The sequence below is a fragment of the Botrytis byssoidea genome (assembly GCF_014898295.1).
Source record: "Botrytis byssoidea strain MUCL 94 chromosome Unknown BBYS_032, whole genome shotgun sequence".
Taxonomy (NCBI): Eukaryota; Fungi; Ascomycota; class Leotiomycetes; order Helotiales; family Sclerotiniaceae; genus Botrytis; species Botrytis byssoidea.
The window spans coordinates 146,351-164,311 of NW_024065873.1; the positions used below are offsets into that span (position 1 = coordinate 146,351).

Here is a 17,961-nt window from a genome sequence, read left to right on the forward strand (position 1 = left end):
CTAGGAAGAGGCATCCCTAGTGCTTCTAATACTATACTACCCGTCCGTACCTGGTGCGTATGCCGCATGATATAGATAGATACCTAGGTAGGTAACACACAGACTTTGTTTGAGTGAGATGGGACTTTATTTGATGAGAGTGAATGAGGGAGGAAGGGAAAGTTAGCGACTTGGAAACCAATATCGTGAGATGATGGTATTTTGTAGCGACTGTACTGTGCCTTATTGAATGGAAGATCTTTAGTTAAATCTATAGATCTTCCTTTAATAGTTATCTACCCATGTCATTATTGTATTTAGTATTATACATGCATGCAGCTATTCTCGCGTGTATGTGTGGAATTTGATATTGAAGCAAAGGTAGATAGATAGATAGATATATATATCTAGGTAGGAACTCGGTTGATATATCTAAACTGACCAACAGACAAGCTCTCGAATGTGGTATACTATTTCAAACCTAATGGTGGCCTTCCCGTCGATTATTGAGGTTATCAGAGTTATTTATATAGTCATCATATCATTATCAACATCAATATCAATATCAATCAAATTACTCTCCCCACACTTCACGTTGGCTTCCTCTACTCATACCTCTCTTCTATCCACCTACTTACCTATCTACGCATCATCCTCCTCTCAAATCAATGAAAATTTGATAAAATTTCCAAATCATTGCAGATCTACCTACCAGGCGGGCGGGCTGGTGACTTTTGCTCATTATTAAACTCGTAATAAACACCCAAGTACCCTGCCTCGAGCCTGCCTACCTAGCTTACATTCAATATATCCCTGATACTTTATTTACATAAGGTTACGTTACTTATTAACTATTGTTGATATCAAGCTGGAGCTCAAACTTGTAACTAGAAATTTTCATTATCATCATCATCATCATCATATTAGGAATACGTAGTATCGTACTCAGGTTCATCCATCCATTCATCCATTCATTCAATCATTCTTCCATCCCGTCACCCATCATCCCCTCATATAAGATAGAAGACTAGGAAAGCATTAATATCATCTGGCTTTTTAATGCCATAGATACTATATCTCAGTCTTTCCCTAGAGGCACCATTCTTGTCTGAACCGCAGCACAGCAAAAAGAGAGCAACCTTACCTTGAAGTATCATAATCATACGCCGCCTTTCGTTGAGCTAAGACCATCAATCCATCCATCAACTCTAAATTATCTACCTCATTGATTCGAGTCCACACCCACCCACCATCGTCAGACAATCAATTAAACCAACCTCTCTCCTCTCTCGCCCCCTGCTCATCTGTTGATATAATTCTCCATTCTCTTGATCGACAAACACTCACCAAGCAAAGATCTCGTACCTAGCATATCTTCAAACCTCAATTGATAAACCGTTCAAAGATTATATAAGATCATACGAAACAAACAAAAACTCTTCAAACAATAAGCTTTGTTCGCTATCAAAGACCCGACCTCCAAAAAAAAAAAACGAGGGAGAAGAAAAAAAAAATCATTATTGAGCTTGCCTCGGGTGATTCCTGTCTCACTAACAACTTCAACCATCCGCTTTTCTGAGTGGGTTGTGGAGACTCGGTACTGTCCTTGACGGCATTTCGATAATATATCCTCTTCACGTCTATTTTCGTCACAACCTCAACTATCATCGATCAATCTTATTCGCATTGTCTAGAGCTGCCTCACGAATTATACTTACGATAATCCCGACTCGAATCATCCTTGTCCGAATATTCCCATTTTCAACAATACAATTGTACGGATTGGATTTGATAGCCTCGTGAAATCGTGTTGGATATTGAAGTTGGACTGGGACTGGGACGGGACGGAGACTACGCATAACGTCACACCTCAATTAATAAGTGACGACATAACTCTTGCAAACGATCAGCGAATAAACATATAAAGCATAAGGACAACCATCGTCGCGATTCTATTCATCGAAGCATTTAAAGGGAAAGGCGGGGGCTGCCGAAGCAGCCAGCCAGGTGAAGCAGGATGGGTGCTTGTATGAGCTCGAATGTGGAGGACACGGAACAGAGAAAGAGGAGTCAAATGATTGATAAGAAGCTGGAAGAGGATTCGAAAAGACTTCGAAGAGAATGCAAAATCCTTCTACTAGGTGAATATTTCAAATTCATTTCAAAGATCTCAAGGACAAAGGCAAAACTTGTTCAATGCTAACATTCATCGCAACAGGCTCGGGCGAGAGTGGTAAATCAACCATAGTTAAGCAGATGAAAATCATACACCAGAATGGCTACACCATTGATGAGTTGGCGTTGTACCGGTTAACGATCTACAAGAATTTGATTGATTGTGCAAAGGCATTGGTTGGTGCAATGCGACAGATGGAGATTGAGCCAGAGAACCCAGCGAACAAGGAGTACGGCTCATTTTTGTTGGAGTATATTGTCGACCCTGATCCTCATACACCACTTAATCCTCGAGTTGGCACGGCTGTGGCATCATTCTGGAAGGATGGGCACATTGATCTTCTATTGGCTCGGCAGAGTGAATTCTATTTAATGGATTCAGCACCATAGTGCGTACCCCATAGTTTCCATGTATCGGCAATGATGCTAACCTACTATAGTTTCTTCGAAGAGGCCGGAAGGATTGCAGCACACGATTATATTCCTACCGAGGCCGATGTTTTGAGGGCTAGAACAAAAACAACCGGTATTTATGAGACAAGATTCACCATGGGCTCTTTGAGTATTCAGTCAGTATAATATGCCTGCTTTAAACACTTGATACTGACTTCATGATAGTATGTTTGATGTTGGTGGCCAAAGAAGTGAGAGAAAGAAGTGGATTCATTGTTTCGAGAATGTAACTTCAATTATATTTTGCGTTGCGCTAAGTGAATATGATCAGGTTCTTTTAGAGGAGAGTAATCAGGTAAGAATTCTCCCCTAGTATGGATCTTATAACAATCCTAACATTACACCAGAATCGTATGATGGAGAGTCTCGTCTTATTCGACTCGGTTGTTAACTCAAGATGGTTCATGCGTACTAGTATCATTCTCTTTCTCAACAAGGTTGATTTGTTCAAACAAAAGCTTGGTCGATCACCTCTCGAAACTTACTTCCCAGATTATTCTGGTGGAAACGACTTGAATAGAGCAGCAAAGTATCTACTTTGGAGATTCAATCAGGTTAATAGAGCTCATCTGAATCTATATCCACAGTAAGTCTTCTTTGAATGTCCCTCAAAACTACACCTCTAACATTCAATAGTCTCACACAAGCTACTGATACTTCGAATATTCGACTGGTGTTCGCTGCCGTTAAAGAGACCATATTACAAAATGCTCTCAAAGACTCGGGCATACTCTAATCTGATAAGAGTATAGCTCATGATGAATAATGTCTTAATTTATATAATCCATTTGATAGTGACTGGAAACTGGCGTTTGGTTTAGGAGTTTTAGGGAAGGATGTGTGACAAAGATTACAAGGTGTATGCTGCATGATCTGGGCTTGGATGACTGGAAAGGGGGTGGCATTGCACGAACAATGACTTCTATGTCGTTATTAGGTTGGCGGGGTGAGGGTACTACATCCATGACTTTTACATATGTGCGGGATTACATATTGCAATTGTGAGGAGTTCAAGGGCCAAATGGTCTATGGGAAATCGATTGATTGGTATTTGGGAAAAATCCGGATGAAATGGGTGGGTGATCTGGGTTCAGCGTCTCAGCATTTGCAGGTTTACAATAAGGATACTGTCATATTGAGGGAAGGGGAAGGGGAAGGGGGTGAAAGATGGACTTGAAATTACCATGACAGTGTAGAAAGTTGATAGCCGGCGATCATATCAGTTCAGTGTCGATTATTTTGACACATGGATGAACAGTAATTATTGAAAAGATTCTATGATGGCCATTCATTATGTCGCAATGTGACGAGGGGTTGATGGGAGAATTTGCGTGAGTGATGATTAAGCGTAACACACACGTGAAACCGAAGTACTCTTACAATGTCACGACATATTTGTGATGTGTGCTCTACTCGGTAGACCTGATACATGTTTATATAGATTTTCAATGATAATTCACGTTTTACTCAACGTAATATGACTGACTGACTGTACACGGGGTCCGCAGGGCTTGAGGATTGGGCTTGAAGCTGGGGAGTGGAGGGTGAAATTTGAAATTGTTGGGATGGAGAGATGGAGGGATACACTTGAGATCTGAGGATCCGAGATTCGGAAGATGTGCAGTATGTTAGATGGATGTATCTTGGATGTAGCATGTATCATGTGAAGGAGATAGAGTTTATGGCGTTTGTGAATACCCCGCTGTGGAGAGAGCAGAGAGATGTTTATAGGTAGCTTGAGCATAGTACATGTACGTTGAATATCTGGATGGCTGGATGGATAGACAGATAGATGAATAGATAGATGAACACAGAACGTCTACCTGTGCACTGCCTGATATGGATTACATACTGTGCAGATGGAAAACAACAGTTGGGATATCGTCATAAACATGCCATTTTAGATACGTACGATGAACAGTTGTGCCCTGGGAGAAAACCGGGAAATGGTGATGCTTTGAACCCCACACTCATACATCCTTCACACATACTCGAGAACATCCATAGTTCTGTTTTAGCACGATGTATAGAGTATTGGGTTTGCTTTTGCATGCGTATAGCTCGTTATGGTGGGGCGCGGCGAGTTTGATTGGTACAGACTGTTTTTGTGGAGATGGTTAGCTTGGGTGGGAGAGGCCCTTGTTGTTACTCAGGCTCGTGGTAGGTAGACTCGAGGTTGGGTGGGATCGTATGTTTTTCTTGCGAGGGATGGAAATGTCCGGGAAGATATCCAGATTCCAGATGAAGCTATGGTGGGGAGGATTTCCAGGAAGGAGCTGGGGATATTTATATCAATGAACTTCTTTCCGAATATACGAGAACGACCTACCTCTCTATCTATCGTTTCTTCTGCTTGTCTGTCTGTCTGTCTGTTTGTTATAATATAATATAACTTATATAACTTACACCACGAATCTTCTCTATTCATCAGAGAAGATTGGTTTAGGAACATCTCTTACTTTACTTGCATACATCCTAGGTACATACATACATAGTACATTAATTCGAATCACCTGTCACTCCAAGCACACTCGCATCCCCCGCAATTAGAATTACCTGAGCTGGACCCGATCTGTGGTTAACCCCGCATCAATATCAACGAACGAGCATTCACCACATACATTGACAATACTTACATACATACATACCCGATCGCCTGAACACATAGTTTTTATTCAACTTATCCCTCAGGTTCTTGCAACCTTTTCTTTCTCATCTCTTGTTTTTCAATAACTCGGCACATCTGCGTATTGAAAAGCGTCACGAAGACTGTACAGGTTCGGATTCAAGATGGCAACTTCAACTAGAGAAAGACGTCCCTCTACAGGTGCTCCAATTAGTGAGCTCCAAGGTCCTGTTGGTCCTGCTGGCGTTACAAGGCCTAAACACAAGCGTACCTTTACCGGTTTTGGTGCTGGGGAAATCAAAAGTGTAGAAGGTATGATATATTTCTTTGGTTCTGCTGATACCTTTCTCATTTCGATGTCGTATTGAAATTCACGCTAATCATTTGCTTTCTCTGCATAGCATCGATCCCTGAACCTCAACGAGAAGCATGGAAGAAATATACTGCTAAAGGATTTGAGACCAAGGAGGACTTTGAGAAGGAAGTCGTTCGTCATGTTGAAACTACCTTGGCTCGTAGTATGTTCAACTGTGATGAAACTGCTGCATATGCTGCGGCCAGTTTGGCTTTCAGAGATAAATTGATTACGGCGTGGAATCGTACTCAACAGAGACAAACTTTTGCTGATGGCAAACGTGTGTACTACTTGAGTTTGGAGTTTTTGATGGGCAGAGCGCTCGACAATGCTATGTTGAATGTTGGATTGAAGAATGTTGCTAAAGGTATGTTGGATTACTTGTGAGGATGTTCAAGAAGTGTAATTTCTGACTTTTTCTTCAGAGGGTCTTTCGGATCTTGGTTTCAGAATCGAAGATATCATCAACCAAGAGCATGATGCTGCCCTTGGTAATGGTGGTCTTGGTCGATTGGCAGCTTGTTTCCTGGATTCTCTTGCTTCCTTGAGCTATCCAGCATGGGGTTATGGTTTGAGATATAGATATGGTATCTTCAAGCAAGAAATTGTAGATGGATATCAAGTCGAAGTCCCAGATTATTGGCTTGACTTCAATCCTTGGGAGTTCCCAAGACATGATATCGTTGTTGATGTAAGTTTGCCTTCGCCCAGAAGTTATTTCGTGTAGAGCTAATAGTTTTTAGATCCAATTTTATGGCCATGTCAGAAAGTATCAAGATGAACAGGGAGTATCGAAGACTGTATGGGAGGGCGGAGAAATTGTCAAGGCCGTAGCCTACGATGTTCCAATCCCAGGTTATGATACACCAGCTACCAACAACTTACGTCTTTGGTCTAGCAAGGCTGCTAGCGGTGAATTCGACTTCCAGAAGTTCAACAGTGGTGACTATGAAAGTTCAGTGGCCGATCAACAACGTGCCGAGACTATCAGTGCTGTTTTATATCCTAACGACAATCTCGAGCGTGGAAAGGAGCTTCGTTTGAAGCAACAATACTTCTGGGTTGCTGCATCATTATATGATATTGTTCGTCGATTCAAGAAGTCCAAGCGTGCTTGGAAGGAATTCCCAGAACAAGTTGCCATTCAGTTGAATGACACTCATCCAACTCTTGCTGTTGTTGAACTTCAACGTGTTCTTGTTGATCTTGAAGGTCTTGAGTGGGACGAGGCATGGGGAATTGTCACCAAGACTTTTGGTTACACAAATCACACTGTTCTTCCCGAAGCTCTCGAAAAGTGGTCCGTTCCTCTTTTCCAGAACTTACTCCCCAGACATCTTCAAATCATTTACGAAATCAACTTGTTCTTCTTGCAAACCGTGGAACGTAAGTTCCCTGGTGAGAGAGATCTCCTCGGCCGAGTCTCGATTATCGAAGAATCTCAACCAAAGATGGTTCGCATGGCTTTTTTGGCTATCGTTGGTTCCCACAAGGTTAACGGTGTGGCTGAACTTCACTCTGATTTAATCAAGACCACTATTTTCAAGGATTTTGTCAAGATCTTCGGCCCTGATAAGTTCACTAATGTTACCAATGGTATCACACCTAGAAGATGGCTTCACCAAGCCAACCCTAGGTTGTCTGAGTTGATTGCCAGCAAGCTTGGTGGTTATGAGTTCCTCAAGGATCTTACTCTTCTGAGCAAGCTCGAAGCATTCGCTGATGATAAGGCTTTCAAGAAGGAGTGGCAGGAAATCAAGTATGCGAACAAAGTTCGCTTAGCAAAACACATCAAGACGACTACTGATGTCACCGTCAATCCAGCTGCCTTGTTTGATATTCAAGTCAAGCGTATACACGAATATAAGCGTCAACAGATGAACATCTTTGGTGTTATTCACAGATACTTGACTATCAAAGCTATGAGTCCAGAAGAGCGCAAAAAGTTGGCACCTCGTGTTTCGATCTTTGGTGGAAAAGCCGCTCCAGGTTACTGGATGGCAAAGACTATCATTCATCTTATCAACAACGTTGGTTCTGTTGTCAACAATGATAAAGACGTCGGGGATCTCTTGAAGGTTATTTTCTTGGAAGATTACAATGTATCCAAGGCCGAGATGATTTGCCCGGCAAGTGATATCAGTGAACACATCTCGACAGCAGGTACAGAAGCCAGTGGAACCTCAAACATGAAGTTCGTGTTGAATGGTGGATTGATTATTGGTACCTGCGACGGTGCTAATGTAAGTTTATCCCTTATTTTATTTATCGCGCACCTCGCTAATTAAGCTTCAGATCGAAATTACTCGTGAGATCGGAGAGAACAACATTTTCCTCTTTGGTAACTTAGCTGAGGATGTTGATGACCTTCGTCATGCTCACACTTACGGCTCTACTCAACTTGACCCTGACCTTAAGAAGGTCTTTGAGGCTATTCAAAAGGGTACTTTTGGGGATGCTAATGCATTCGGTGCTCTCGTTGGTGCTATTAAAGATCATGGTGATTACTATCTCGTTTCCGATGATTTCAACAGCTACAACCAAACTCAAGCTTTGGTGGATGAAGCATATAAGAATCAAGATGAATGGACTACAAAGACTATTACTAGTGTGGCTAGAATGGGTTTCTTCAGTAGTGATAGATGTATTAATGAGTATGCTGAGTCGATTTGGAATATTGAACCATTGGCTGCTGGGAAGGGGGAAGAGGCGTAGGTAGAAATGATATAAGGGCGTTAAGGATGATGTATGATGGATAGCATGCCTGAATGGCTGTTCAGGTGGATATGATTTGGGGGGAAAAAGATGGTTACGATGATAATGATGGATGGGGGGGGGAAATAAGTACACGAAATAATGTGCTACGATACGATGCATTAAGTCGTGACTAGTTTCTATTGATCAACGACATTCCTAACTACCTATTACCTACTTCCTATTCAACTGAAAGGCTGTGTCTCCCTATCTTAAGTGAGTAAACAGAGAATAGTGACAGTTCTACCCAACTGTGATTGTCTATGTGTCTAGCAACTAGCTTCATGACCTCGTGAATGAAAGTGCTGCGAGGCTAGATATGTAGAAGAACTTCACTGGGTGCCAAACGCTGACATCTGGAGAGCTTATTACTGGAGCCAAGACAATCCGTTTGAGTCAAAAAATTACAAGAAATGGTTACATTAGATCTCATTCGAGTGGAGTTGCGCAACACCAATCGAGAAGTCTCGTGACGCTTACCCCTCATTTTGTCGCTATCCCCCGCACCTTCCCATCTGTACTAGGTAGGTATGCAAGACAACGTAGTAGGTGTAGAAAGCTTGTCGCTCTTGTCGATCGGTTGATCGGCTGAGGATATGAGTGATCATTTACCTAGGTCGGTAGGTTTATCTTCTCAATTTGTTTGTACATGCTTTTTACTTTTCACGATTTGTTTTGATTGAGAGGTTGTTGTCTAATCAAGAGAGTAAAGTCATCACTCATCAATATTTCATTTCCCTGCTCCTCCCAAACCTACTGAAAGAAGACGAAGAAGAAGCAAAATGTCCGAACCCCCCATCCTCGGCACCCGACTCCAAAACAAAGTCGCGATTGTCACCGGTGGCGGCTCGGGCTTCGGCGCAGGCATCACGCGCCGCTTCGCGGAAGAAGGATGTAAAGTGATGATTGCAGATATTGATGCGGTGGGTGGCGAGCGCGTGGCGAGTGCGTGGCCGCAGAGTATAGCGTTTGTGAAGATGGATGTGACGCGCGAGGAGGAGTGGGAGGGGTTGTGTAGGGGAGTGGTGGAGAGGTGGGGGAGGGTCGATATTTGTGTTAATAATGCGGGGGGGAGTTATAGGAATAAGGTATGTATGTGGATGGGGAGGGAGAGAGGGGAGCTGGAGATGGAGATAGAGATGGAGGGGTGAGGGATGAGTATGGGGAATGAGAGATACTGACTTTGTGTTTTGTTAATCTAGCCAACGTTGGATGTCACCGAAGATGAATTCGATAGGGTGTTTAATCTGAATGTCAAATCTATCTTCTTTGCGACGAAACATTTTATTCCAAATGTTGTTAATCACGGAGAGGGTGGATCGATGATCAATATTGCGTCGATTGGAGCTACGAGACCTCGTCCGGGTCTGGTTTGGTATAATGCTAGTAAAGGCGCTGTTGTCAATGTGAGTACTTTCTTTTATCCCATGATCGTGGTTGTCTCTGCTAATGTACAGTTTTGATATAGGCTACGAAAGGACTCGCGGCAGAATATGGATCTAAAAATATCCGAGTCAATTCGATTTGTCCTCTTCTTGCTGGTACAGGGCTGTGTGTATCCCATCCCATCTTATTTCATTTCACTTCATCTTGACTTGATAATCCATAAGAAAGGAGGCTAACATGAAGCAGCTTCTCGACATTTACGGGTGTAGAGGATACGCCCGAGAATCGTGACAAATTTCTCTTCAATGTGCCATTAGGACGACTGTGTACGCCGGAAGATGTGGCGAATTATTGTTTGTTTCTCGCGAGTGATGAGGCGAGGTTCATTACCGGGACTTGTTTGGAGGTTGATGGGGGAAGAGGGATTTCTTGAGGGAGAGGGGGGGGGTGGAAGGGATGGTGAAGGGGAAGGGGAAGAGTGTATGTTTTGGAGGAGAGATGGTTGATGCGATGGGATGGTAACCTAGATGAAAACGGGAATGGAATTAGATATTGTTGCTAATATTGATATTTCTATGCTCTCAATGAAAACCACGAAGATATCAGAATTCGATCTTGAATGACGATTCTGATTTCTAGTTTCTTGTGAAGCCGCTTGATCACATTATGGACGATAAAAGTAATACAGGAAGTATTTCCAAAAGTTATAACGGATTCAGATATCATATCCCCATGATCATGTAAATACCACCTTGTCATCTCTAGATCCGAGTACCTAGATACTTTCCACTTATTTGATCACATTTCTGTTGTTGTTTTTTTCTTTCATTTTTTGTTCTTCAGCTGAATGTACGATAAACTAGTAGGTAATCGTTGTCTTGTCTTGTTTTGGTAAACCCCTCATTTATGTATGTATGTATGTAAGTACCCAAGTATGTAAATAAGTATGTAAATAATACAAAGACCATCACACGCCTGTCTTTCTGCTAATCTGCCAACAAACGCCCGCAGCGCAAATCTTTTCCGAAAAGAATGGCTGCTGTGTTGTTGATGTGTTAGGTCGGGTTGGATTAGGTTGGATTGGGGTTCAGCTGACTTGTATGGTGTTTAGCTATGGAGTGTGGTATGTGTTTGACAAAGAAGTAGGAAGTAATAAATTAGTACGGCTAGATTGAGGGAGTGAAGGTTGGCGGAGTATGTGAGATGTGAAATGTGAGATGTGAGATATGAGATTAGCGAGGAGGGGTAGGGTGTGGTGTCTGGGTGTGCTGTGGAATGAATGGATGGATGGATAATGGTAAATGGATAATGGATAATGGACCCCGCATTTCTTTACTTTGCCTTTCTTTTCTTTTCTTTCTTTCTTTCTTTCTTTCTTTCTTCAGGAAGGGGTTCAGAGAGGGGGAGGGGAGGGGAAGAAGGGATTGGCACGTGCATCCGAGATGGGGGCTTTATTATTTAAGCTTATATGTAGTTACTTATTTCTGCCTGTAGAACTCCCATTTTCCAATTTCTATCTCGTCGGACAATCGTCGTACATTCGTGTGTGTAATATTTGTTATTTGTCCCGTGGTACTTTGTTCGACTTGGTGAAGAGTTGAAGAGAAGAAGAGAAGAAGAGAAGAACATATTTGGTTACCTTGGGTACGAGAAAGATAAAGATTACATACATTACGAAGTCGGAGTCGAAGTTGAATAAAACAAAAGATAATTTTTTGAAGGGGCGAGGGATTATCTTATTCCGGATCTCATAAGAGAGGAGGGATTTGGTTATTGAGAGAATCGTGGAACTTTTGGAACGGAAAATGAGATGGTTAGGGCCGTTGGTGGAGAGTTTGAAGGGGCAGTTGAGTTCTGATGCGCGGATTTTGATGAAGGGGGATGAGGGGTATGTGGAGGGAATTAGTCGGTGGTCGAGGGCGGCGGAGAGGCAGGCGGTGGGTTTATGTTTTTTTTTAATGTTTGTTATTGTGGGTTTTCTTGGGTTTCTGTTATTGAGAGAGAGAGAAAGGGAGAAGGAGAGGGAATGGTTGTTGCTCTAGGGTGAGGGGAGAGAGGTGCGCAAGAGGAGTGAAGCTTGTGTGATGATTTTGGGGATTGGAAAATTGAGCTTTCCATCAAAACTCCCCAAGGATTTTTTTATATACATCTATCTATCTGTCTAAATTAACTAATTTTCGGTGCCTGTTAAGATGTACTTGCTAATATCCTCTCTAGGCCCTAATTGTCTATCCTACCACCGCCGAGGACGTCTCCAAACTCGTTCTTTTTGTCAAAGAACAGAGACTCGATTTCGCAGGTGAGTATTTCGTTGATACTTTGTCTAATCAAATTTTATGATCCCCTATAACTAACTCTCCATCACAGTCGCCGGCGGTGGACACGGCTCATCAGGCGCCTCATCGACCCAAAATGGGCTTTCCATTAACCTCTCCAAAATGCGCAACGTAACCGTAGACCCCGTCAACAAATCAGCCCGCTGTCAAGGCGGCGCTCTCTGGTCCGACGTCGATACCGCTGCTTTTGCCCACGGCCTCGCTGCCGTCGGCGGTACCGTAAATCATACTGGAATCGGCGGACTCACCCTTGGAGGTGGCTTTGGCCATCTCACTCCCAAACACGGATTAGTGATTGATAATCTTCTCGAAGCAGAAGTCGTTCTCGCCGATGGACGCATTGTGACATGTTCTGCAAATCAGGAACCCGATCTCTTCTGGGCAATCCGCGGCGCGGGTATTGGATTTGGCGTCACGACGAGTTTTACCTATCGATTGCACCCGCAGCCCAACCGTGTCTGGGGCGGTATGCTAGTGTTTCCCCGCGAGAAGTTAGAAGCAATCATTTCATTCGCCAACACAATCGTCACGCTCGACGAAGAAAATGCTCTCCTGCTTCTCGCGTTTGCTTCTCCACCCCCAGCCTTCCAGCCCGCGGTCCTCGTCCCCGTCTTCTACAACGGCACCGAAGCCGAAGCTCAAGCCTACTTCAAACCGCTATTGGATCTCGAGCCACTCGCCAACACCACGAGAGAAATGGATTATGTAGAAGTAAATGGCATGCTCAACGAACCCATGGCTCACGGCCTCCGCCGCAACTTGAAAGGCGCCGCAGTCATGTTCCCTCTGACCTATTCCTTTGCCGCGGACGTCTACACCGAGACGGAGAAATTCTTCCTCGAGACCCCAGATGCGAAATATACCATGGTGATTTTCGAATACATACCTTTCGGCAAGATATTAAAGGTGGGACAGCAAGAGACCGCATACGCGAATAGAGGCGCGTATGGAAACCTAGTATTTGGAGCGAGTTGGGAAAGCCAAGAGACGGACACGAAGTGTAGAGAGTGGTGTAGGATGATGGCTCAAAAAACAAAGGCGGAGTTGGAGAGGAGGCTCAAGGACGGGACGGATGAGATTACCAAGGATGGAGTGGGTGCGTATGCGAATTATGATGGTGGTAAGTTTTTCTCTCTTTTGGTTCTGTGCTTTTGATTCTTCCTCTAAACATCGCTTGTGGTCGCTACGCGAACCTTGCTTCCATTCTCGATATCCACCTAATTAGCAAAAACCTCCTTGCATCTTCGTCGCAGAAAGAAAGCGACACCATTGGCTAATGAATTTGATAGCAAACCATGAAGCAGGCAATCTGGTGTATGGCGTCAATTATCCACGTCTTGCTGAGCTGAAGAAAAAGTATGACCCCGAGAATGTGTTTTCCAAGGGTCCAAATCTGGTTTCCTAAATCACTGGATTGGATTTTGAGCATTAATGTCAGTTATTTGATCAAATATCGTCTTCTCAGAATGAAATTCAAGAAATTTTTATACCAAAGGCTATACGAGAGATCATACAAGAAAAAATTAGTGCACGTAATGATGAAACTTTTGATATATCAAATTCTGTCCTATGAAAAGGTGGGTAGGTAATGCTAGGACATAATAACTCGCGCCAATCCCCATAAAATCTCAGAAATGAATCACCCTTCTGATGTTTCCCGCTTGAAAAAACAGATGCAATATGAATACAATACAATACTTATTAATAAGACCCTCGCAATAAAAACCAAAAGTAAACTATTTGTATCTAAAAATCGAATCGATCTGGTAGCACTACAGGTGCGATCAATGTCCATGTATAGATACCATAGCATACCCATGAACTGATGATTTTGACCCATGATGCCCAGTATGTTCTTCCCACAGGCGCAAAACTTGTATTCCCATCTGTGTATTCATCCATGTTCATGGTGAGTAGTGTAGCTACCCAAGTGGTCGCTAAGAAGAAAATTACGTGGAATAATGCGTAACTGTATTGTGTTGAGGTTCTCTCGTCATCTTTGGCGGTGTTTCCACTGTCGCTTTCATCATCGTCGTCTAGAAGAGCGTCTGCAGGAAGACTTCCTTCTTCTACGGCTTGTCGAAGAGCTGCTGCACGCATTTCACGTCGGCTATCTGGTTGTTGGGTAACTAGATCATGTTCATCATCTTCGGGCAATGCGATTCTCTTTCCTTTTCCTCCTAGAGCTACTCCTTGTGTTGCTGCTCTGGTTGTTGTATATGCAACTGTGAGCATAGTAACGATCGCACCAATAATAATAGAGGTTGTTCGTGTTCCTTGAGCTCGAATAAGAGGGTTGCAATGCTTCGTATCAGGTTCCATAGAGACTGCAGACATGGTGAGGTATGTACAGTAAATAGCAACCATAGCTGATTGCGCCAAACCTGCTCTCGGATTGAATTCTTGCACCATAGGGTGGACAGAGACGACAGAGACAATAACTAGGAAGATCAAGTTGAGAGTGATAGCGGTTTGGTTCATTGAGCATCCGGCACCAGCAAAGAAAATGTATTGTACGATGGTCATTGCCAAAGAACATGCATACATGCCCAATGTTGATCCGATCAAAATTCCTCTCCAAGCTCGAGAATCATATGCTTCGATCTGTTCGAGACAGTATTCAGCCCAGGTATGTGCAAGATCAACCAACAGAATAAGTCCGAGAAGGAGGAATAGTGTCGATCCGGTGAATGCAATGTAATTCCCCCATACCAAGAAGAACCCGTCTGGGATCAAGAACGAAAGTACGATCAAGCCCAGCCAAGCGATGATTTTAGGACCCCAAAATCCATTTTGTATTGCTGCACGTGGATTCTTCGAAGAGTTTACGCCTAATAGCATCGATGCCATGATAAGGTGGAAAATTCCCAGTGCGAAATTAATCCGATGAACCGCAACCCATCCATAGCATTCTCCTTCTGGGCAACTGATCTTCATATAATCCAAAGTCAAGCCTTGTAGTTTGTTAATCGCCCATGGTGTTAGCATTATCCATGATAATATTGAATTGATTAAGAGGATGAGGGCGTATGCGATACGAGTGGCAACACTTTTCATCAGTCAGTCTTTGTTTATCAAGCAAACGCCTCGAGTCTGAAGATATACCTGTTACCACATTTACCACAGGCACTGCATACAGCAGAGCATGTTGCCGCTCCACAGCAACTTGCAGCAAAACCCACCACCTAAGAATATAAGTAATCTCTTCATGACAAAGTCCAATAGGTAGAACTCACAGTGCCCAAGCTTGGCACAGCCAACAAAGGAATTGAAAGTAGAGCGCCCATTTTTGCGCTTTGCTATAATGTGATGTCGCAGTATTAAACTTGGCAATAAAATGATCCGCGACTCTATTGAATATGATTCTTGAAAAATCTGTATCGTTAATAGTTGAGCATAAAAGTTGAAGGATAACGCTGGAAGTTGTTTTGGAGATGGCTCCTTATGATCTATGCGGCTGATGAAAGCAGTCTAGGCGACTGACCTGCATTAGTGCGGTGATGGTTTGTAAGATCCACCGTAAATCAAACTGATAAGGAGACATTAGCGGAGTTGGTTTATCTGATAACGGACTTACGTGTGTGCAGACGACAGCAAGAGGATACTCTAATTTCTTTCAGACAATCACTCGTATTTTGCCCAGGAACTCTTGGGAGAACACTTTTGTCTCTCATTATAAAACATATCATTTCCCATTTATTGCCAGCGAATACCCCTTCTTTTTGCTTTGACTTTTGCAATGATTAAGACGTGAAACTATACATGCCCCCCTTTGAGTAATCACGATAACGACGCGGTCATCGAATATGTCGGAAAAGCCATTACAAGCAGCGAGGATAGTGTCGAGTGTTGCAGCAACCTTTATTGCATTGGCATGTGGAACGAACTATGCTTTCTCCAATTGGGGCCCGCAGTTCGCTGATAGATTGAAGTTGTCATCAACACAGATCAACTTGATAGTAAGATCACTTTGCGCCAAACTGTATGCTCTTGATATCATGCTAATTAGTTGTAAACAGGGTCTATTTGGAAATCTGGGAATGTATGCATGTGGTATACCAATTGGGCTATTGGTGGATGGAAAAGGGCCTCGACCTGCCGTTATATTGGGAACGATTTTGCTTGCTGCGGGATACTTTCCACTATATCAAGCATATGATAGAGGGTCTGGATGGTTACCATTACTTTGTTTATATTCATTCTTTACCGGGCTTGGAGGATGTGCTGCCAATGCAGCTGCCATTAAGACTTCAGCTCTTAACTGGCCACACAACAGAGGTACAGCGACAGCGTTCCCACTGGCTACCTTTGGACTCAGTGCATTTTTCTTTTCTGCATTTACTGCATTTACATTTCCAGGGGATGCGGGACATTTCCTATTAGTCCTGGCCTGTGGAACCAGTGGAACGGTATTCTTAGGATTCTTCTTCCTACGAGTGATACCACATGCCCATTACTCGGCTCTTCCCGGCCATAATCGATCCGATTCAAATCGACTACATCGCACGAAATCAGAGGATAGTAGACGAGCAGAGAGAGATGTCTTGGATGGTGAACCTGGTATGTTATACCACCTGTTGCGTCTTCGGGCAAACATCATATCCTAAACCATCATGTGATAGAGGCCGAGGTACCCGAGAACGGCGTCACGTCCGATACCGACGAAACCTCCTCCTTGATGTCCAAGTCCACCGATGAAGAATCTCGAAAAAATGTAGACGAAACTGACAAGAAGGATCACGCGCATCTTGTAGATATTCGAGGACTTCAATTATTCAAAACAGTCGAATTTTGGCAATTGTTTACTTTGATGGGAATACTCACAGGTATTGGATTGATGACTATCAAGTAAGTTTCTCATTTTACTCGAACTCGAGCCTCAACTAATCTATCCTAGTAATATTGGAAACGACGCACAAGCACTTTGGCGTCATTGGGATGATTCAATCCCAGAAGAGTTCATCATGCATCGTCAAGCAATGCATGTTTCCATCCTTTCTGTTTGTTCATTCACTGGTCGTCTCCTTTCGGGTACTTAATCCTCTCTAATTTACAGCTTCTCTTTCACTAACGCTCCAGTAGGAGTTGGTTCAGACTTCCTCGTCAAGGTTCTACGCTGTAGTGGTCTATGGTGTCTAACTCTCGCCTCTCTGATCTTCTTCGTTGCTCAAATCGCCGCTCTTAATACCGAAAACCCACACCTCCTCTTCCTTGTCTCCTCATTCACTGGTCTCGGTTATGGATTTCTTTTCGGTTGTTTCCCATCTCTGGTAGCTGAGGCTTTTGGTGTTCATGGCCTCTCCACAAACTGGGGTTTCATGACTCTCTCCCCAGTCCTCTCAGGATATATCTTTAATCTTTTCTATGGTACAGTTTATGATCGCCATAGTATCGTGAAAGATGGAGGTGTGAGGGAATGTACCGAAGGCTTGCAATGTTATCGCAGCGCATATTTGGTTACAGTGACGGCGTCTGTGTTGGGCTTGTTGGTTAGTTTGTGGTGTATAAGGTATACCCATTTGGAGAGACTGGAGGAAGCGAGAAAACTTGAAGCAGATGAGAGAGTGGAGTAAATTGCATGGTTATGCATCACGCAATCGAAACCACCAATCTGAAAGCAATAGGATAGTATGAGATTTGATGAAAGACGAGGGTTGACTCCTTGTCTGGTAGCTGCAATGGAGGTACTAGTCGAGCTACGAAAGGGCGTCCTTGGATAGAATGGTCTTGGAAGAGATGGAATAGATAGACGGCGGGCCGGCGGCTACTATAGAAAGGTTTAGAGCTGGAATAGCGAAGGTTATTTTCATTTCTTTCAAATCTCTTCGTTCTGGCAGCATTAATGTTTGGATTAATGTGAAGATGGAACGAAGAGGGGGGAGTCTAATGCACGGATG

The 17,961-nt window shown here is 43.3% G+C and overlaps 6 protein-coding genes across 6 annotated transcripts; 5 read left to right on the forward strand and 1 right to left on the reverse strand.

The window, feature by feature from the left end:
• Nucleotides 1-1,996: 1,996 nt before the first annotated feature.
• On the forward strand, nt 1,997-3,343 carry EAE97_010967 (uncharacterized protein; the record flags this gene model as incomplete). The annotated part of the gene is made up of 6 exons (XM_038881482.1): nt 1,997-2,120; nt 2,198-2,543; nt 2,595-2,723; nt 2,773-2,902; nt 2,955-3,193; nt 3,244-3,343. 6 exons carry the CDS (start codon nt 1,997-1,999, stop codon nt 3,341-3,343), a joined length of 1,068 nt encoding a protein of 355 aa, XP_038727641.1.
• Nucleotides 3,344-5,397: 2,054 nt separating this feature from the next.
• On the forward strand, nt 5,398-8,303 carry EAE97_010968 (uncharacterized protein; the record flags this gene model as incomplete). The annotated part of the gene is made up of 5 exons (XM_038881483.1): nt 5,398-5,545; nt 5,635-5,955; nt 6,014-6,279; nt 6,332-7,831; nt 7,884-8,303. The coding sequence occupies 5 exons, from the start codon at nt 5,398-5,400 to the stop codon at nt 8,301-8,303; spliced, it is 2,655 nt and encodes an 884-aa protein (XP_038727642.1).
• An 821-nt stretch (nt 8,304-9,124) lies between these two features.
• EAE97_010969 (uncharacterized protein) lies at nt 9,125-10,161 on the forward strand (the record flags this gene model as incomplete). The annotated part of the gene is made up of 4 exons (XM_038881484.1): nt 9,125-9,430; nt 9,545-9,748; nt 9,811-9,893; nt 9,975-10,161. The coding sequence occupies 4 exons, from the start codon at nt 9,125-9,127 to the stop codon at nt 10,159-10,161; spliced, it is 780 nt and encodes a 259-aa protein (XP_038727643.1).
• Nucleotides 10,162-11,533: 1,372 nt separating this feature from the next.
• EAE97_010970 (uncharacterized protein) lies at nt 11,534-13,469 on the forward strand (the record flags this gene model as incomplete). The annotated part of the gene is made up of 4 exons (XM_038881485.1): nt 11,534-11,665; nt 11,946-12,027; nt 12,096-13,184; nt 13,354-13,469. The coding sequence occupies 4 exons, from the start codon at nt 11,534-11,536 to the stop codon at nt 13,467-13,469; spliced, it is 1,419 nt and encodes a 472-aa protein (XP_038727644.1).
• A 66-nt stretch (nt 13,470-13,535) lies between these two features.
• Nucleotides 13,536-15,481, reverse strand: EAE97_010971 (uncharacterized protein). The gene is made up of 3 exons (XM_038881486.1): nt 15,301-15,481; nt 15,170-15,249; nt 13,536-15,113 (listed from the first exon to the last, which is right to left on the reverse strand). Exons 1-3 carry the CDS (start codon nt 15,349-15,351, stop codon nt 13,811-13,813), a joined length of 1,434 nt encoding a protein of 477 aa, XP_038727645.1. The 5' UTR covers nt 15,352-15,481; the 3' UTR covers nt 13,536-13,810.
• Nucleotides 15,482-15,870: 389 nt separating this feature from the next.
• On the forward strand, nt 15,871-17,637 carry EAE97_010972 (uncharacterized protein; the record flags this gene model as incomplete). Its single annotated transcript, XM_038881487.1, has 5 exons — nt 15,871-16,023; nt 16,084-16,624; nt 16,687-16,912; nt 16,962-17,095; nt 17,147-17,637. 5 exons carry the CDS (start codon nt 15,871-15,873, stop codon nt 17,635-17,637), a joined length of 1,545 nt encoding a protein of 514 aa, XP_038727646.1.
• Between the last annotated feature and the right edge of the window lie 324 nt (nt 17,638-17,961).

Excerpts from the sequence above, each read along its gene's own strand:
- EAE97_010971 (XM_038881486.1), bottom strand. The coding sequence starts at position 15,351 with ATGGGCGCTCTACTTTCAATTCCTTTGTTGGCTGTGCCAAGCTTGGGC. Across the intron at positions 15,250-15,300 it reads CTGTGCCAAGCTTGGGCACT|GTGGTGGGTTTTGCTGCAAG; the intron begins GTGAGTTCTACC and ends TTATATTCTTAG. Across the intron at positions 15,114-15,169 it reads TGTGGTAAATGTGGTAACAG|TGTTGCCACTCGTATCGCAT; the intron begins GTATATCTTCAG and ends ACTGATGAAAAG.